At 44.5% G+C, this 21,123-nt stretch overlaps 1 protein-coding gene across 6 annotated transcripts in view; it reads left to right on the top strand.

Annotated features, from left to right (window-relative positions):
• Positions 1 to 21,123, top strand: part of DMRT1 (doublesex and mab-3 related transcription factor 1) — a 117,754-nt gene that overhangs the window by 13,272 nt on the left and 83,359 nt on the right. For 3 of the 6 annotated variants that reach the window (XM_049710884.1, XM_049710883.1, XM_049710882.1), the window contains exons 2-3: positions 2,935 to 3,124; positions 16,593 to 16,652. In XM_049710884.1, the coding sequence (XP_049566841.1) occupies positions 2,935 to 3,124; positions 16,593 to 16,652 (250 nt within the window). The remainder of the gene's footprint in view (positions 1 to 2,934; positions 3,125 to 16,592; positions 16,653 to 21,123) is intronic. The other 3 variants (XM_004276430.3, XM_049710886.1, XM_049710885.1) reach the window with 1 other exon arrangement.

Below are 21,123 nucleotides of genomic sequence, written 5' to 3'. Positions count from 1 at the left end.
CTTTTAAAATTTGCTGTCTCCACCGAAGTTATTAAAGTACAAATTACTTTGAGTGTGTTTTAAAACACACCTAAGAATTTTTTAAAATCTACGCAGAGGAGTAGATGCAAGAGTTTGAGGTTTTGTCTACCGTTCATGGAGTGTGTTAGTTTTTTAAAGCATCCTAAGCTGGGCAGTAATTTAGCACCTTCACGGAAATGGTTAACGTCGTTGGTATCCTAAAATGATTTTTAGAAGAGAATAATATACATTCTTTCCCGCTAAAAGCTGTTTCATCCTTTTAAAACAGGTTATTTAAAATGAAAAGATACCAAAGAAATGCTTACTATGTGCTACTTTCGGTTAGGAATGGGTAAATAGCCCCCATTGAAAATGATTTAGGATCCTTGAACAGGAGTGCACAAATGCTTAGAGATTATACTTTTTATGTACATCCAATTTTGAAATGTTTTAAACTAGATATATTTTGGCTTCACAGATTGCGAGTGCACTCATGGAAATATAGGTTGTTTTACTGAGTTTCTTTATAGACTTTTATCTTAATCTGTAATGGATGAAAAGAATACACTGAGTGTAGCATTAAAATGCATCATAATGAGTTTACTGAAAAAAACCTTATGAACATTTAAATTGTATTTGTAGGTAGAAAAGTTTTCTGAACATTTACCTGTTGGCTTTAATATTTAATATGGAGAGTATGCTTGGGAGAGGAATTGTCCTCAAAATAATAAAAATATATATTCAAGTAGGGCCATTAATTTTGAATAAGCTGTATTAATAGGCGTAGTAACTTGGAAGGAGGATGTTTGCTTTGTTAAAAACAAAAGCAACTCAAGATTACTTTTGTTTTTTTTTTTGTGGTACGCGGGCCTCTCACTGCTGTGGCCTCTCCCGTTGCGGAGCACAAGCTCAGCGGCCATGGCTCACGGACCCAACCGCTCCGCGGCATGTGGGATCTTCCTGGACCGGGGCACGAACCCGCGTCCCCTGCGTCAGCAGGCGGATTCTCAACCACTGCGCCACCAGGGAAGCCCCAAGATTACTTTTATAGTATGAAACTTCACTATTTTCCACACCAGAAGGCTTGTGCTGTGCTGAATGAAATCCTTTAACATTCATGTAACAGGCATTTTTAGTCATTCTAAAATAGTTTGAAATTGATCTTAGATCTGACTCTAAAACAATTGCATTTTAAATCAATTGCCCCACCTTCCCCATTTGAATAACATTTCCTAAGAACGCTTGAGAGGTCTTTGTAAAAGTGTTTTAAGTTTATGGACTATGTAATACCCTGTATGTTTTGTGCATGCATGGGATCCGTGTAAACCAGGGTCTAAGTTTGCATTGACATACTTCACAAGTTCATGGGTATTCTTTTAAAAAATTTGTGGTCAAATCTTTAATGTTCTGTTCCTAAACTTCTTGGTTAATAAGAGAAAATTCAAGAATTAAGCTTAATTATTTAATCTTAATGGATTATTCAAGGATATTTTTAAAGTTGAAGACTCCTCTTGTTATGAGTAAAATTACTTACAAATTAATCATTTTTCTAAATTTGGACTACGGTATTCCTAAGACAATGTGTACATTGTAGTTGTGTTTCTGGTTTACCGTTTTGATTTCAACTTTCGGCTTGTATTTGGGCCTCTGAGGTACAGGTGCTTCCCTTTCTCATTTCATTATTACCAATGGTCAGTTTCAACAGAAAGTCTCCATTTTTGTTATTTGTAGTAAGCCACAATACAATTTATTTTCTTGACACCTCTTTTTTCAACCTTAAACAATGTTATTTAAAAGAAGAGGGACGATGAGGAGTGTCTTAGGTACGCTGCGTCCTTTCCAGCCCCCACTTGAATCTCCTTCCCTCCTGCCTGGAATACGGCACGTGTCCTCTCCCTTTCTCTCCACCTCCAGCCTCTCTCTCCCGAGACTTCAGCGCTGTATTCCAGCCCCCTTTTCCCCATTACTTCTGTATGTGCTCCCTCCGCCACAGAGAACAGGGCTCTGCAAGGTTTCCTGAGCAGCCCCTGCCTTCCCTGCCTACCCTGCTCCCTTATTCCGGGTCGTTCTGCCCCTTCATCCTTGCCCGTCAAGCCCCACTCATCCTATTCTTCAAGGCCCAGTTCCAGTACCACCTGCAGCTTATACTTACACTTAAAGCCGTTTTTGCCCCGGTTTCTTCGGGAGGATCTGTGTATGCCTGTCCTGTGGTGTTTACCACGTTTTGTCTTGAGTTGCAGTTGCATGTTTGCCTGTTTCCTGCTTCTCCTTTTAAACAGTGAGTACCTTGGGAACTAATCTAACCTTGCTGTATCTTGCTGGTCGCTGTTCCCGGTACAGCAGCCTTTGACACACCTGTGGAAGGAAAGAGTGAGTGACCCCATTCTCCTTCCTTCCTAGTCTCTCCGTGCTGGCTTCTCCTCACGCTGAATGCCTCTGCTGACTCTGCAGCTTCTCATCCAGCCTTTCCCGCTGCTCTACATACTCACTTGTTTAAGGGACATTTTAGGAGTGCTTTTACTGTGGGCCAGGGACTCTGGCTGGAAACCATTTCTCAGCTTTGGCTGCATCTCAGAGTTACCTGGGTAGCTTTAAAAAGCAAGGAGGGGGCTTCCCTGGTGGCGCAGTGGTTGAGAGTCCGCCTGCCGATGCAGGGGACACGGGTTCGTGCCCCGGTCCAGGAAGATCCCACATGCCGCGGAGCGGCTAGGCCCGTGAGCCATGGCCGCTGAGCCTGCGCGTCCGGAGCCTGTGCTCCGCAACGGGAGAGGCCACAACAGTGAGAGGCCCACGTACCGCAAAAAAAAAAAAAAAAAAAGCAAGGAGGGATTCTCAGGCCTCACCCTGGGGTGGGTGGGGCTTCCATGGCTTTGGCAAAGCGGTACTGAGTGACTCTGGGGTGCTGGAGGGTGACCCACTGCCCTGTGCTTCCAGGTGGCCCTGAGACGGCAGCAGGCCCAGGAGGAGGAATTGGGCATCAGCCACCCCATCCCGCTGCCCAGCGCGGCCGAGCTGCTCGTCAAGAGGGAGAACGACAGCAGCACCCCATGCCTGATGACTGAGGGCAGCAGCCCCTCGCAAACCCCGCCGGCCAGTACCCCGACCCCGCCCGCGGCAGCGGCAGGTAAGCCTGTGGCTGGGATGGAGGGATGAAAGGCGTGGCCACAGAAACAGAGTCTCGGGAAGGTCCTGAGCCCCAGAGCACATTCAGAGCTTAGAGGTTTCTTAAAAGATCCTCCCTTCTGAAGGTCTGTTTTTGACGGCCTCACAAAGGAGGTGGGCCTAAATAAAAAACCAGAAGTTTGACGGCTTCACTTTTCTGTTGGTTATTTGTCAAGGCTGAATCTGGGCAGGGTCAGCATCACAGAATCCCAGAGAAGTGAGAGTCCAGATTTCATCTCAGTCAGCCCCTTCCATTTGTGGGTCCTCTTGGCGGGAGCTAAAGATCCTTGTTTCCTAGAATGAAAGTCCATTTCTCTGGAAAGGACTGAAGTCCATCTGGGGAGACTGTCTAAAAAAGCCAAATCCTACGTGTCAGCTATCAGTGGATACTGAAGTTGAGGCAAGGCGTGTCCATTGGCTTCAATTCTCTCCCAGGTACTAAGATTATACCAGTGGCTGCATGTACGCCGATTCATTTCATTTCATTCTTAGAAGAAGGAAGTATCAATCCTGTTTTATACCGTGGGAAAATTTAGGTATAAAAATTTTAAGTGACTGGCTACATCTGAAGAACTAGAAAGTATCTGAATTGGTCCATCTGTCTTCAAAGCTCACTATGCTTACTGCACTGGGTCTCCAAATTACCTCAAGAATTATGGTGTTCTAGAGCTGCACTGTCCAGTATGGAAACCCTTAGCCACATTTTGCTATTTAAGTTGATTACAGTGAAATAAAATTAAAATACTCATCGAAGGAAGATATGCAAGTGGTCAAAAGCCCAAGGAAAGATGCTTGATATCATTAGTCATTAGAGAAGTGCAAATCAAAACTATAATGAGATATCACCTCACACCCATGAGGATGACTACTATCAAAAAAACAGAAAATAACAATATTGGTGGGGATGTAGAGAAACTGGAACTTTTGTGCACAGTTGGTAGGAATGTAAAATGGTGCAGCTGCTGTGGAAAACAGTATGGCGGTTTCTCAAAAATTGAAAATAGAATTATCACGTGATCCAGCCATTCCACTTCTGAGTACATACCCAAAAGAATTGCAAACAGCGTCTTAAAGAGATATTTGTATATCCATGTTCATAGCAGCATTATTCACAATAGCTAAAATGTGGAAGCAACTCAAGTGTCCACTGACAGATGAATGGTAAGCAAAATGTGGTCAAAAAATTACTTAGCCTTGAAAAGGACGGAAATTTTGACACATGCTACAATGTGGGTGAACCTTGAGGACATTATGCTAAGTGAAACAAGTCAGTCCCAGAAACACAAATGCTGTGTGATTCCACTCATACTTAGAGTAGTCAGAGCCAGAGAGACAGAAGGTGGAATGGCGGTTGTCAGGGGCTGGGGGCAGCGCGGAATAGAGTTATTGTTTAACGAGTATAGGGTTTCAGTTTTCCAAGAGGGAAAGAGCTATGGAGGTGGATGGTGGTGGCGGTTGCACAGCATTATGAATGTAGTTAATGCCGCTGAGCTGTGCACTTAAAGATGGTTAAGATGGTAAATTTCATGTTGCGTGTAGTTTAACCACAATAAAACATAAAATTAAAAAAATTAAACATTTAATTCCTCAGTTGCACTAACCATATTTCAGATGCTCAACAGGCACATGTATAGCGGAGGCCTGCCATGCTGGCAAGTGCGCATGTCCCTTTCTCACAAAGCTCTATTTAATGGCACTGGTCTAGAACGCAGGGGCTCTAAGAAATCCACCAGACAAAGATCTGTGACATCCTGTTGGCAAATGCAGGCATATATTTCATATTAAACACATGTGCCGAGGTTCACGGACTCTTTTGAGCCTTCTAAGCCTCCATGAAATGGAGTCTTGCAGTGCGGTTCCTCTTAAGTAAGCTTTTCATGAGTTACTCAGTTTGCTGCGCTTAACCACCAGGGTAAAGTTGGCAGCTGCCTAGCTGTCATTTAACTAGCTGTGCAACTTTAGACAAGTCGCTTTAGCTCTCTGGTCCTATTGTTTCCTCTTCTCAAAAATGAGGGATGAGGTCTTTGTGGCTTTTGCAGATTCTAGGAGCCTTGACCATTATAAAGAAGAAGGTTAGCGGGCACCAAAGAAGGCAGGTGAGAGATAGACTTGTAATCTCTGCTGCAGGTCGTTGTGTCTGTGTATCTGTCCCTGTGTGTGTTACTGGGGCTACAGATTCTGTAGCTAACAAAGGGAATGGTATTCTTTTCTTTTTTTTTTTTTTTAGCTCAGTTGCTCATAATATATATTTACAGCAGTTTCTAAACTTTCCTTTTCTTAAGAAGGAAGGAGTATATCTGTCAGAAATATGATTCCTGCACTTTGGGATTTTAAGCTGTGTGTAAGGTTAATTACCAAATACTACCAGGTCAGGGCAGACCTGGTGGATTCAGCTGGAGGGACTGATAGGGGACGTTCCAGAGGAGTAAAGAGGGGAGTAACTCATTTGATGTTCACACACATCTTATAAAGTAGGAATTATTATTCCTATTTACAGATAAGGAAGCCAGTGGTAAGGAAACTGCCCCAGAATAAAGCTGAATTAAGCTGGGATTCAGCCTAGGTCTGTCTGGTCCCAAAGCCCATGAATTTCTTCACCTGCCTGTGAAGTGAGGCTGTGGGAATAGTTGCCGTGTTTCCTTGGAAAATGGACAGTTACAATTAGAGGTTATGGTTTAATCCTCAGAAGGGATTTAGGGCTGATGGGCAAATAGGAACACTGTTAGGGGCAGTGCCATTCTTGGCTGGCATGGAAGGTTGCAGCCACTAGTCTTCACGGGGAGAAATACAGGGACAGGCCCGTGATGGATAAATGTCAATGCTGGGCATTTGGTAGGGAACCACAGGTGAACTTGGTATAGCCTGCTGTCCTGCATTGCACCTCAGTGGAAGGGGTGTCAGAGTTTGATAGCATACCCCAAGATAGCGAAGCCTTAGAGAAGGATTTCAGGCTAGATGGAGTTCAGAATGACAAAGAAGTTCTCGCAAGGCATTTCAGAGTGGTGATAGGGAAAGTTACAAGTAGAAGCAGCAGGGAAGCATGATAGAAAGTTCAGGGTCAAGGAGGATGTGACCAGATTCCCTTCTTTGCTTCTGGAGCTGATAGACCTTGGAGTCCTTTTGGAGTCTTGAACCAACAGTCCAAGGGAGCGGAGTGTGGAAGCCAGCAGAATGTGTCGCTCCTGTGCTCACGTATGGGCGGGGAGGCTATGCCTGCCCAAGAAAGATGGGCCAGCTCATCGTGGTGGGGCAGGAGCCTCATCCGTCATCATTACTCAGGACTTCCACCAAAGCTCTTGAGTTGGGATCATTAACTTCCGGACTGGGCTGGGACTTGAACAGGAGAAAAACAGAAATGCCAGTAGAATTAAACTGTGTAATGTAAAGAGGGAGAAAGACAGAAAGGGCAGTGAAGGGGAGGGAGGGAGGGGGGAAGAGAGGGGGAGAGAAAGAGAAGCAGTGACAAGACAGATTGACTAAAGAGTGTTCCTCATGTTTTATGCAGCACAGTGGGCCCAACTTCCTGCGTAGTGTGCTGCTAACAAATATGTAGCTTGTATTAAATTTCCAGAGATAAGGATTTCTTTAAAATAACATTTACTTTTATGCAGGTAAACGGTAAACATTTATGGAGTACAAAACATATTCAACGAATATATTCCCATCCCAACCTGTAGGGTCTTCTTTTTGTTATCCCAGGATTGATTACAAGCTGCATGTGCAAGCTTGCGTGTCTGTTTATCGTTTTCATACGTGTGTATGTGTATATATAATTTATATATTTAACATAATGGGAGTGTATTGTTCCCACCCGTGTGTAGTTTTTATTTTTTTCATTTAAAACTGGAATTTTTTAATGGCCTAGTATTCCATGATATCGACGTGGAAGGCTTGGATTTGCAGTTACCTCGTGAGAGGTGAAAGTTGTAGCAGTTGTCATGGGATAGAGCAGCCCACCAACCTGGCTTCCACGGGGGCGGGTTGCTCACCTTCTCTTTCCCATACCTGATGTTGAGTGTCTGCAAGGGCAGTGGTTTAGTGAAATCCAGCAGATGTTTATGTCCTTGAGGCTTCTTCGTTATCTCCTTTTGGCTCCTGAAAGTGCCAAAAGTGAGAGTGAGAAATGCCCGAGAATTATTGCTGAGATTACTGGCTGAGTTCTAAGGCCTCTGTGAAGGAAATTGGGTTTACCAAGCTGTTGTTTGATCTCTTGGAGAGCTGATCCCTCTGAGTAGGATAACACCTTAGAAGAAAGTCTCTACGATCCTTAGCCAAAGATTGGCCAAGGTGGATCAAAACACTGCCTGACGATTCCTCCCACCGTGGGTATAAAATATTTTTGTTGTTATTTTCATCTGTGATCGCGGGTGTTACTGTGAAGGAACAACCATTTGAAGAAATGCCCTATTCATTGCTGTCTCTTACACTGGCAGGATCAGATAGGCTAACAGGTGCTCTATCGATTACCAAATGGTTTCTTCCCAGCCATTTTGGGTCACCTCGAAAAAAGGGTGAGCACTTACGGTTATAAATGCCGGTGAATTAATAGCAACTTCAGCATTATTTCCGTGGTTTTACTTTTTAAATTTTAGCTTCCTAGATATATATTTTTTATTTTGAAAGTTATCAACTGACTTAAAAAATCTCATAGGCATTCCTCCTCTTTGAAATGTGGGCTCCTCGTTTTATTTTATATTCTGCTTTTCCTCCAGCCGCCTATGCAGCAAGTAGAATGCCATTTTATCCAGAGCTCACGCCGAGGTCCGCATAGTTCTCTGCCTCTCCTTTTCTGTGCAGGGCTGTCAGATGAAGGGCTGCATTGTAGAGAATTCGGTTCTGCATACGTGTCCTTTGTAAGTAAGGACCTGAATGTTATCTCCTGGGGCCTCCCTTCTGGAGCACCCTGGGCTTCCACACACGCGCACGTTCGCACTCCTCCACATCAAGCCGCTTCCTGCCATCTCAGGCCTCCCCCCCAGCGCCCACGGCCTGCTTTCACTCACCTTTCCCCCGTTGGAAGGGTCAGCCAGGTCTGCATCTGATAATGGCGGGACCCCCTCCTTCACTTCTCTTCTTTAGCAGTAATTCCACTTCAGCACAGAGAGAGAGCTCATGCCGGTAGGGCACGCACGCCGTCCTGGTTATGTGCCTTCGAAAGGCTTAAGTGCTTTACAAACATGCAGTGTGGTAATTTGAAAATGGAATAATGTCCCCATGCAGTTTTTACCAGTAAGAAATGTGACTGAGGAGCTAACAATTGAAGATGTTGACTTAAGTTTCTTAAAAATAAACTTTAGGGCTTCCCTGGTGGCACAGTGGTTGAGAGTCTGCCTGCCGATGCAGGGGACATGGGTTCATGTCCCGGTCCGCGAGGGTCCCACATGCCGCGGAGCGGCTGGGCCCGTGAGCCATGGCTGCTGAGCCTGCGCGTCCGGAGCCTGTGCTCCGCAACGGGAGAGGCCACAACAGTGAGAGGCCTGCATACCACATAATAAATAAATAAATAAGTAAATAAATAAACTTTATTCATTGGAGAAGTTACAGATTTACAGCAAAATTGAGAGGAAGGTACGGAGATTTCCCATATACTCCTGCCCGTACACATGCACACCTCCCCCATTATCAGCATCCCCCGCCAGAGGTACATTTGTTACAATGGACGACCCACATGGACACAGCGTATTCACCCAGAGTCCATAGTTTACATTAGGGTTCACTGTTGGCGTTGTACATTCTGTGAGTTTAGAGAAATTAATGATGACGTGTGCCCATCATTATAGTAGCATACAGAGTAGTTTTGCTGCCCTAGAATCTTCTGTGGAGTCATTTAAATTTGAAATATTTCAATTTTTATCTTTGCAGTTTTCCATGTTATACAGAAAGAAGCATTTCAAATGAAACACCAAAACATTTTATCCAGGTTAGTTTGAGAGTTGATATTTGGAGGGTCCTGGCTACTTACATGAGATGAGCTCCATTTGATTTTAGACAGAGCTCTCAATTTCAAGTAGAATAGAGGATGTGGAGATTAGGTTTAAAAAGGCCTTCAGGTAAAAGCATTCCCCAATTTTACATTCAGAGTCAAAGAAATTTCCAGGATGTTTAACAAAACAAATCTCCTTAAACTGAAGCAAGAGTTGGAGGCTTAAATGAAAGGAAACACTTAAGATGAATAGTACTGACCATTTTGATAGCCTAGTGTTTTAAATAGCGTCTCAGTCAATTTTGTGTATTCCAAGGGAAGTCTCTGCTTATGTGTCAAATATAGCAGTTAACCGACCTGATAGAAATTCTCTGTAGACAGTATTTCTGTAAAGAAGTTAAAATGACAAAGTACGTGGGAAGTAGCCTACTGGTCTACTTTGGCTAGAAAGGAAATTTGGAAAACATCTAGACCCACCGAAAAAGGTAAATACAGGGTTTAAAGTCACAAATTAGTTTTTTTTTTAATTGAAGTGTAGTTGACTTACAATATATGTATGTATGTATGTATGTATGTATTTATTTATTTATTTTTGGCTGCTTTGGGTCTTCGTTGCTGTGCGTGGGCTTTCTCTAGTTGCGGCGAGTGGGGGCTACTCTTTGTTGCAGTGCACGGGCTTTTCATTGCAGTGGCTTCTCTTGTTGTGGAGCACGGGCTCTAGGTGCACAGGCTTCAGTAGTTGCAGCACGCGGGCTCAGTAGTTGTGGCTCGCAGGCTCCAGAGCACAGGCTCAGTAGTTGTGGCGCATGGGCCCAGTTGCTCCGCGGCATGTGGGATCTTCCCGGACCAGGGCTTGAACCTGTATCCCCTGCATTGGCAGGCGGTTTCCTAACCACTGCACCATCAGGGAAGCCCTTGACTTATAATATTATTAATTTCAGATGTACAACATATTTTTATAGATTATACTCCATTTAAAGTCATTACAAAATAATGGCTATATTTTCCTGTGCTGTACAATAACAAGTTAGTTTTATAACAGCATATGTAAAAGACAAAGAAACATTTGATTGGTTTACACCGCTGTCTGCTTTGTGAACGTGTAATCTTAAGGGCAGGGATTGCATTTTTTATTCATCATGTACTCATGTGCATAGTACAGTACCTGGCTTTGTAGCATGTGGTCAGTAAACCTTTGCTGAATAAATGAATAGTGATGGTTAAATTTGAAGTTGTGTTTTAAAACACTCTGTTAGTGATCATGAACCCACTTGCAGATATCAGAGTAAAATCATTGCTGTTCAGTCTTCATTTTTTGTGATATTTTTTAAATGTATCTGAATTTTTTAAATGACTAAAATTTCAAATGTAGTTTAACAGCCTAAGGTGAAATTCACATGCTATACACTTCATCTACTTAAAGTGTACAACTCAGTGTTTTCTGGTAAGTTCACAGAGCTGTGCCACCGTCCCTGGAATCTAGTTGTGGAGCATTTTTATCTCCTCCTAAAAGGAACTCTGTACCATTATTAGTCACTCTCCATCTGCTCCCACACTGGGGTCATAGGCGACCTCTTTAACTTAGCCTCAGGTTTGCAAGGTGTACCCCCGTTGTAGTATGTATTTATTAGTCCTTTTTAAAAACTAAATAATATTCCACTATACGGATAAATCGTATTTTGGTTTTTTTCAGATGATGGAGTTTGGGGTTGCTTATGCTTTTTGGCTATTATGAGTAATGCTTCCATCACATTTTTATACCAGTTTTTATATGGATATATGTTTTATTCTCTTGGGTATATATTAAAGAGTGGAATTGCTGAGTCATACAGTAACACTATGTTTAACCTTTTGAGGAACTGTCACAGTATTTTCCAGAGAGGCTGCACTATTTTACTACATTCCCACCAGCAGTGTGTGAGGGCTCCAGAAGGTTCGTACTGAAATTTTTTAGAATTAAAAGGTAAGATGCGGGCTTCCCTGGTGGCGCGGTGGTTCAGAGTCTGCCTGCCAGTGCAAGGGACACGGGTTCGAGCCCTGGTCTGGGAAGATCCCACATGCCGCGGAGCAACTGGGCCCGTGAGCCACAACTACTGAGCCTGCGCGTCTGAAGCCTGTGCTCCACAACAACAGAGGCCACGATAGTGAGACGCCCACGCACAGCGATGAAGAGTGGCCCCCGCTTGCCACAACTAGAGAAAGCCCATGCACAGAAACGAAGACCCAACACAGCCATAAATAAATAAATACATTAAAAAAAAAAAAGGTAAGATGCCTTCATCCTGTGAAGTTTTTTAAAATTGAACAATAAGATGCCTTCATGCTGGCAAACGCTAAAGATATAAAACCCAGTCAGTGTCTCTTTGATGATCAGAAGTTTAGATCATGGAGGGTTTTCTAGGTTTGCATTTTATTATCACTAGAAATATGTTAATATTCAGTCTTTTAAAAATTTTCTCTTTTCCCTCATTATCACATACACTTTGTAATGAAAGGAATAGTGTTTGAGGAATTAAACCATAGAGGGAACCGGTGACAGATTTTCTTTGTTGTGTTTTTGGCCCGTAGAAACGTTGGTTTGTTTCTCAAGGGCTTAAGCAAATTTTTAGACCTTGGGTGACAAGCATTTCCTCAGAACAAGGGAGAAGGAATTCTCTTGCCCTAGAAACTTGGCAAGAATAGTTTTTATCTTTGGATTTCTGAAAATGGAAAACCGCCGTCGCTCCTGTGGAAAGTAGAAGAGAACACCCGCGAGCTGATGAGAATAGACAGCTGTTCTTCACGTTGCCAGTTGGAAGAGGGTAGTTCATAGACGGTCTCAGAATTTACTGCCATAGTTATTCATAGCGTTGGAAAACTTTTATAGGTGGTGGGTGACACTAGGTATCATTGTAGTGCTGTACGGCCTTGTTTGCTGCCGTAGGAGACTTTTGGAATGTCAGAAGGCTCATCTGTGTCACCAGTTTCTCCTGCCTGCTGCACTGTGTCCCCCTGGAGTCCTTGACCCTTGGGTTCCTGGTTATCTGCTGGTTCAGGGATCCTGTCCATTGACGACCCCCTCAGCCACCCAACCCACTACTCTTTGGATCTCGTGGATGCCCTTCTGTCCTACCTGTTGTTTTATTAGCTATCTTATTTTTAAAAGATTTTATTGTGGTAAAATATGCCTAACATCAAATGGACCATTGTAACTGTTTTTAAGTGTACAGCTCAGTGGCATTAAGTACCTTCACAGTGTTGTGCAGCCGTCACCATCTTCCATCTCCGGGACTTGTTTCATCTTCCCAAACTGAACCACTAAACCCGCTGAGTGATAACTCCCCTTTCTCTCCCTCTCATTAACTTTTGGCTAAGGACAGCCTCTTCTGCTAACCCACCTTTCTTGGCCTTCGGAATCACCTGTAGACTCACACGAGATGACTCCTTTTATCTCGTCAACGTCTTGTTTTTTTCCTCTTACTTCTTCCCCCAGGCCCACAATTTTTGCTTCATTGCTGACTTCTCTCTTTGTTCTATAGGCTGGTCTAATTTGTGCCTCTGAGGACTCTGAAGTTGCTTAAAGGGCTGAGGTTAGTAGGGAAGGGGGCCCAGGGTAAGGCCAGCTGCCACCTGATGTGGGATACTGGGAATTCTGTACCTCTGCCAGGTGATCTGGACTCGGGGCCTAGGAGAGCTCTGTGTTGTGCCATGAAGCCAAGGGAGTGGAGTGAGGGTACCTTGGGGCCCCCCGGGGCTCTGACTGCTGTCTCACCGGTTCTTGACTTGTCAGGGTTCCTTTTGCCTTGGTCACAAGCAACTCTGTAAGTGCAGGTCTGAATTTCTGTTTCAGCCTCAAGGTGTCTTACTTTTCAACGGATAAAAAAATTCCCCTAAGAAAATTCACATAAATATTGCTCCCTGTTGCTGAACCAGATTACACTGCAAACCCAGTTTCCTCTAGTCTCTTACGTCTGTGAGTAGACTTCACAATCACTAACCCAGTCTTAGTGTACGGTACCACTGAGCATGCATTTCAGAAAAAATGCACAAGAGACTCTTAACGTAGACTATAAACAGCTGGTTTGTAGTCAGAAGAAGATACTGATTCAGTGTTCTAGTAGTAGCACATTTTCTGATGTTTATTGGCAGTGAGAGTTCTCGGGTATTGCTTCAGCCACCCAATGTCAGCTCAGTCCAGTGTATACTAACAGCTGACTCTTCAGTATTGATCTCAGCACTTATAAAACGACTCCCTGTTTTTACATCACCCTTTAACTCTGATCCTGAGGTTGGAGAGTTTATCTGAAATACAGGATATACATTAATTCAGGGAAGCAGATTGGATTCATCAAACACTAATAACTGTTTGCTGAACTGAGTTGAATTCATCTTTGCTGGTGAGTCTGCTGTCTGGGCCAGAGTCGCTCCCTCCCTTTTTCCCTTTCTTCCATCTGTGTTTCTATTTTATTTTTCGTTTATTCAACAAATATTCGTTGTGTGACTGCATTGGGTCAGACCCTTTTCCAGGCATGAGGTATACAGCAGTGCCTAAAACGTCTGTCTCGTGGATCTTACATGTCCAACAGGGGAGACAGTGGATAATCAGGTCCACCAGTGAGTAAGATGCTTTCAGAAAGTGATGAGCACTGTGGAGACAGAGTGATAAGATACATGTTCTGGAGGGGTCGCAGCTGTTGACATGGAGGTTAGGGAAAGAGGGCCTCTCTAAGGAGATTAAATCCCAAGGGACAGTGAGCCATTGCAGTCAAGGTCTGGGGGAAGAGCCTTCCAGGCAGGAGGCGCCCCAAGGTGAGACAGTGCTTAGAGCAGGAAGCAGACCAGTGTGATCGGTGCTGTGAGCAAGGGTGACATCACAGGGGGCTGCGACTTGCTGCCTCGCAGGCCAGGGAAGGAGTTGGAATTTTATGGTGAGTGCGACGGGAAGTCATTGGAGTGTTGAAGCAGTGAATGCCGTGATCTGATTTACTCTCTTCAGATGTCTCTGCTGCTGTGTGGAGTGTCGTTTCAAGGGGGAGCAAAGCAAAGCCCATGCAGTTGCCCAGGCAGAGGGGTGCTGCTTGCACTGGGGTGGTGACAGTAGAGATGGAAAGAACTGGTAGGACAGGAGGTCTATCTTAAGGTAATTTGGGTAGATGGTGTCCACGGCACTTCCTCCAGAGAGCTGCTGCCACGGCATTGCCAGTGCTATGGGGGTTGCCATGGGGGCTTTACCAGTCTGAAAGGTAAAGCGCTGTACGTGGGTGCGGTCAGCAGAACAATGGACCCCAGAGAGGGCTACACCCTGGCTCCTGGGTCCTGTGAAGGTGTTACCTTCGTGGCAAAAGGGACTTTGCAGATGTGGTGAAGTCAGGGATCTGGAGGTGGGGAGGTGATCCTGGATTCCACGTGGGCCCATTCTAATGGCCTGAATCCTTGGACGTGGAGAACCTTTCCCAGCTGCCCCAGAGATATCACAACAGAAGATGCTGGGAAGTTTCAAAGCTGGAAAGACCTGACCACTGTTGCTGGCTTCGAGGATGGAGGAAGGGGGCGCTGAGGCAAAGACTTCAGGAGTTCTCTAGAAGCTTGGAACAGCCCTCTGCCCAGTTAAGCACCTTGATTTTAGCCTGGAGAGACCTGGGTCAGACGATGGGCCAACGAAACTGTAAGATAATAAATTTGCATACAGCAATAGAAAACAAATATGGTTGCTATAGCTTATAATCCCCTTTTCCTTTGTTAGTGAGACTGAAATCTTTTCATACGTTAAAGGACCATTTATGTTTTTTCTGTGAGCCTTCTGTGTATGTCCTTTGCTCATTTTTTTAATTGAATCCCCTCCCCCTATCTTGAAGTTCCGTATTTACTGTGGAGGTTGGCCCTTGGTGATATGAGCTGCAGTTCGCCCCCCACTATTTGGTATTTCAAGCCAGGAGACTAGCTGAGACTAGCTGGGGACAGACTGTAGAGGCCAGGAGCCCGAGGACTGGCCCTGGTTACTGTCCTCTGTGGACAGGCGGAGGAGCCTGTGGCTTGTCTGGTCCCCCATCAGCAGACCAGAGCCAAGTGGACCTGATGTGTTCTTCACACTCTTCCAACCTCTGTCCTCATTCCAGTATAACTGTGGGCAGAGCTCAGGTTAAGCTAATGGCCTCAATGATTGAACCATTTCACACTCATGTCTGGTGCTGTGGTCTAGAGGTTCCAGTATTACTGTTTGGTATATGATAAGCCAGGTGAGGAATGGGATACACTCTCCATTCAGATATTCTGGTTACTAGAGACTAATCTTATTCTTGCCAGTGTTACATGAAATTATCGATAGAATGCACGTTACCCATCAACTCTTTCAAAATGATTTTACTGCTTCCTTGGTTGATGTTGAACACGTTCAGGGTTGTGCTTCCGCCAGGGTGAGGGTTAGTTGTTAGTACTGATTTCCAGATTGGGGCCAGATTAGTTAACAGATCAACCAGTCTTATTAGTGCCAAATTTCCCCCTGAGAGAATGGTGTGTGATAGTAGAAGCTTGATCAAAGGTGTTGAAGATGGAAGACACCTGGAAACAGTTTTGCTTTGATCTAGTTAACTTTATGCCTGGGGAGGAAGCTCCATGTCACTGAAAGAACCTAAGATCTAGAGTCCAAATACCTGCCTGTTACTCATCACCTCTCCGATTTTGAGCAGTTCACTTAATTTCTGTGAGTGTCTGTTTCCTCATTTGTGAAATGGATAAAATAATATTGCCTGCTCAGTTTATCTTGCAGAATCAGTGTGGTGCTCAACTAAGATTTTTTTTCTTTTTTTTGCGTTACGCGGGCCTCTCACTGTTGTGGCCTCTCCCGTTGCGGAGCACAGGCTCCGGACGCACAGGCTCAGCGGCCATGGCTCACGGGCCCAGCCGCTCCGCGGCATGTGGGATCTTCCTGGACCAGGGCACGAACCCGCGTCCCCTGCATCAGCAGGCGGACTCTCAATCACTGCGCCAACAGGGAAGCCCTCAACTAAGATTTTAACGTGAAAATTCTTTGTAAACCATGACGAAGGACAGAAACATGCCATCAAACTCAAGTTTCAGATACTAAAATGAGGAACAGAGGAATGAGTCTGGATATGATCTACCCTACAGCCATAAACTAGGTTTTTTTTTTTTGTTTCTTTCCTTTTTTTTTTTTCACCTCAAAAATCAAGCTACCTGACGTAAGAATTGTGTCTCCGGGTAAGGAGTACATAACCCATCACAGCTCCCCTACCCCAGGCCACACTCCAGCAGCCAGGAATCTCCAAGACACATCTTAACACTCACACATCAGAGTATGAGTAAGCTTTCCCCTTCTTTTCTCGGCCTTGCTTTTCTTTTTGTTTTATTAATTGTACTGACATGTGTCTTTAGTGTTAGCCATCTCTTATCCTTTCTAAAGGGAGTAGGGAGTGTTGGATAACCACACAGATACCCAGGACTGCGAGATGAGGAAGTTACCTTCAGCAAAACAGGTAACACACTGTCTGTATCTTGTTGCCCCTCACAGTTTGGACAGAAGGCACACGATTTAGAGACCTTGGGCCCTGCGTGTCGGATGAAGAAGCAGGTGCGTCAGCCCAGACCTGGTGGGGGAGGGGAGGGGAGTCCCAAGGACACGGTTCTAATACCTTCATATCGAATGCAGTGGATGGGGAAGGAATTAACAAGCGGGAGCAATGTGCATGGTGCAGAATTCCTCATTAGTGAGTTGGAGCGTGTCAGTGGCTGTCCCATGGCATCCTACCCCAGGAGCTGCTGCCTCGTGGAGCCCCAGCCTCCACTGGGAGAGGCTGGTGGTCACCTCCCTTATCCCTCTCTCCCTTGTTTTTATCTGAGAGATGGAATTACTGAGCTAGAGGGGAAGAGGAGGAAGAAGCACATCAAAGAATTCTCTGGTGGCTTTTGAATAAGGGGCCTTACTGGCTTAGGGCTGTTAGCTTTGGGTGTGCTGTTTTCATCATGAAGCACCTGGGGTTTGTTTTTCTCTAAAAGACGTAGATAAACTAGAGAGAATCTAGGGGAAGGGCCACAAAAATGATGTCTGGCTTGGAGAGAAGGAGAATAACAGTCTATAAATATTTGAAAGGTAATATACAAAGAGGGAGAGAGATTATTTACAGCAATGGAGAGGAGTTTGACAGGGAACAAAAGCTTGCATCTAGGAGCAGGGGAGAATTGGGTAGAACTGAAGAAACAGAGCATATGGTAAGGGTGATTAAGCAAAGAAATGTAATTCTCGCATTAGTTTGCGTTGCCAGGAGCTAGTGTGGCAGGAGTAAGGGATGTTTCTCCAACTGAGGATCCACACACGATTGTGAATAATATTTTCTAATTCCTGTGTGTGAAGGGAGAGAGCGGGCAGTGCTTTACCCTTTGACATGTGTGTGTGTAGTTTGTTTAATTCCCAATTCCTTGGCATTATGTTTTCAGAGGAGGTAATGATTGCAGTACTGCCAGCTCTCATTTACTGAGTGTCTGCCTCATGCCAGGTACTGCCGTAGCTGCTTTGTTATTTATGTTCTCATTTAATCTCTACAACAACTCTGTAAAATAGGAACTATTTTTCCACTTATAAGGAAGCAGGTTTAATAACATGCTTAAGATCACACGTATTTTAAGTGATGGAGTGGGGATTCCAACCCGAGTCTGTGACTCACAGCCCATGCTTATGTCCTGTATTGGGCTCCATTACTCTGGTCATGATAGTAAGTTGGGACCCACTAGGTAGCCGGGTTACTAAGCTAGGTGAGCAGTTTGTATCCAGTTACAGAGGTAAGTAAAATAGTTGATGTCCAGAGTTCCTCTTTTTTTTCTTTCCTTGAGATGTATTTTCTCAGTATCAGTAAGTGCTATGTTATTAATGTACTACATTTGGTCATTCTGTATTTTCAGTTATACCGTAGGCTTTAACCAGCCTCATAGTTATATAGTGATCTGTTGAATCTCTTGTAAGAAAGAAAATTTGGTAAGTCAGGCATTACGCTTGATCTTAAATGCTGGTTGTAGTGGGGTTTCCTTGGCAGTGTGGTGCACTTCCTTGGCTTTCTGACTCTGATACTTTATAGCCTCCAGTGTATTGATGATTACTAAAAAACAAAACAAAATACACAGAATTAGCTACTCGGAATCTAGGTGAAGAGCTAGGTGTCTGGGTTCTTCCTGTCATTGCAAGAAGACACCAGACTTGGACTGAGAAGACCTGGGTTTACTCGGGACTCCAGCTCCTACCGTGTTCCTCTGTGTGCAGGGCACCTTTCTAAGCCACAGCCGGCTCCTCTTTCTGGGTCTCAGCCTTGTAGAGTTATTATCGGTAGCCACTGAAAAGTCTATGTAAACTGCGGAACACATGAGATATTACAGTGAAAAGTGAACATCATTTGCATTCGCAGCTCTTTTCTTGGCTCTGCTTCTCTTGGTTAAAATCTAGGACAGTTGGTAACAGTTAGGACTTTTCAGGAGGTTGACCTTATTCAAAGGGGGCAATCTCAGATTTTTTTTGGAGTGAGTTTCTGCTAAAACCCAAAGTGAGTTTCTGCTAATTCCACAACTGTTGCCTCTCCCTTTTGCCCACGGTGCCATGGAATGGAGACCACACCGAGGTTCCTAGCCAGAGGTGGACAGTATGGGATCCAAAATGTGGCTCGAGCCACTAGCATTTTTCGTTTGCACTCTTCGCCTCGCCCATCCTAGCCCTTGTTCTCCGCAGCAAGCACCTTCCCTCCGGAGTTGTGTGCCTTCTGAAAATAAAGAGCTTTTTGCTCTCTGTGCCCGTGCTGTTCTCCCAGGAGTGGTCCCTAGTGAATTTCTCTCTGGAGTCATCCCTAGATTACTTTCACTGTAAACTGTAATGATTTTACCCTGGTCATATTTCTCCCAAGGTCTCCTATCTCGGTTACTTGTAAGGCTACTCCTCCCCTCTCTTGTTCCCTTTGATCTTTTATAATTGGCTTAAAACTCTCCATATTTAATCTGCGGTGACTTTGTTTCTCCTCCCTATTTTGGTGTTTTCAGTCCCTGAGAGTTTAATAATCTGTTGCTTATTATTTTCTTAGTTTTTCTTAGGGTGTCATATTTCCAGTTGTACCGTTTAATTGTCTTTTCCCCGTGTCTACACATTTGTTTGATTTTAGCTAGTAATGCAAGTCTGCAGGCTGTCTGTATGTTGACTTGCAATAAATAAAGTCCTACACATTCTGGGGTGTTGGTTGGCTTCCTGGTTTCAGACTCAGCTAAACCTGAAGGCACCTCTGTATGGTAATGTCATGAAAAAATGACTCTTCCTACCTTGGAATTAAACAGTTGAGCACCCAGTTAATATAGAATGAATGAATGAATGAATGAATTTGTCGAGTTTTTGAGAGCTTTCCCTCACAAGTTGGCCTCCTAGGACAAATGGCTATGACTGCTCAACATGTATGAAAGAACAGCTCTGTCACCTGCTCCGTGGTTGACTCTTTGGTGAGTCCTTCCTGTGACAGCATCTGCAGTTATCTTTTCAGTAAGCTCAGTTCTTCCGCTCTGAAATCCTTTTAGTCACAGCACTGTAGTCTCTGCTCAGAAGGTCAACTTTACTACCACTTTTGGGCTGGGTCTAGTCCAGAGATGGAAGAGAACCCCCAGGTGAGTCTCCAGGCTCTGCCTATGTTGCTGTTTCCTTTCTGGGTGTGCGGAGTGGGGACAGACAACTTCATCTTAAAACTTGTGCGTTCGTGGGAGTATACGCTTTTTTGTTGGTGGTGTTCAGATAATTACTCTTGCTTTATTGTTGATTAAAAAAAAATCTTTATTCTCTGACTTGTCAATCCAGTATTGTTTCTGTGATGGAAGAAACCTTGAGAAGCACGGGTGAGGCTGGTGGTTGATGCAGCCACAGATGATACCCAGTGTTTCCCACAGAGTTGGCCGGCTCCTTTGTCACAGATAGAGGCCCCGTGTTTTAGAGTTTATGTAGTCCCTGCTCTGTGCCACAGGCTGTACCCATGCAGAGATGTTCCTAGGTTCTGTGTTTACTTGGAGAATTGCCAAACAGTTCTTAATACTGGTGACCCTTCTGTGAGATGGAGTTTCTGAGAGCATGTTAGATTTCCAGAGACCCGATGGGCAATATCTTCATGACACAGGCCACTGGATGAGGAAGTTAAAGATGCACATGATGCAGCTGTGATTGTAGTTGTAAGAAGCTGGCCACTCCTATAGCTTCTGTCGTGCTGCTTCTTAGTCTCCATGATAACATTTTGGTTGACAGGCCCAGATTGGCTCTTGGTAATCATTTCTTTCAGTTAAGATACAACTTTCTTTGTGGTTAGGGTGTTGACTGATATGTAGATACAGATATATCTGTGTGTGTGTATGTGTATGTATGTATATGCATGTGTGTCTACATGTACATGTGTGTATCCCAAGTTGTCAGAGCCTTCAGCGCCTTGCACCTGTTGCTTCCGCCACTCTCAAAAGCCACAGGTTTCTTGGGACTTCCCTGGTGGTCCAGTGGGTAAGACTCTGCAGTCCCAGTGCAGGGGGCCTGGGTTCGATCCCTGGTCAGGGAACTAGATGCCGCAAGCATGCCACAACTAAGAAGAAGTCTGCATGCTGCAACTAAAAGATCCCATATGCTGCAATGAAGATCCTGTGTGCTGCAACTAAGACCCGGCGCAGCCAAAATAAATAAATAATCAATCAGTCAATCCATCTTTTTTTAAAAAAGCCACAGGTTTCTGGCTCTAGCCCCCGCCAAAAGGAAAGGGCATTGTTGCAGTTGGAGTCTCACTTGGGAGACCTCATTGGCAGCACTTTTTTCACATGCCTAGGCCTTGACTGCACAGAGGCTGGGAATTCGGGTTCTGGCCCTACATTGGGAGGCAGGAATCATCGCAAGTGTGACATTTTTTGCTATGCCTTCCTGTCCCTGTGGTTAGTGACATGTTTGGTGGAGCAGTTAGCTGTGAAGAGAAGACAAAGCTTGGAGGCGATCACCTCACCTGGTATGTAGTGACTTGTGTACACACTTTGAGAACAGCACGGCAGCAGCTGGCAACGAG

This window comes from Orcinus orca, chromosome 6 (assembly GCF_937001465.1).
Source record: "Orcinus orca chromosome 6, mOrcOrc1.1, whole genome shotgun sequence".
Taxonomy (NCBI): domain Eukaryota; kingdom Metazoa; phylum Chordata; class Mammalia; order Artiodactyla; family Delphinidae; genus Orcinus; species Orcinus orca.
This window is presented reverse-complemented; position numbering and strand designations above follow the sequence as displayed.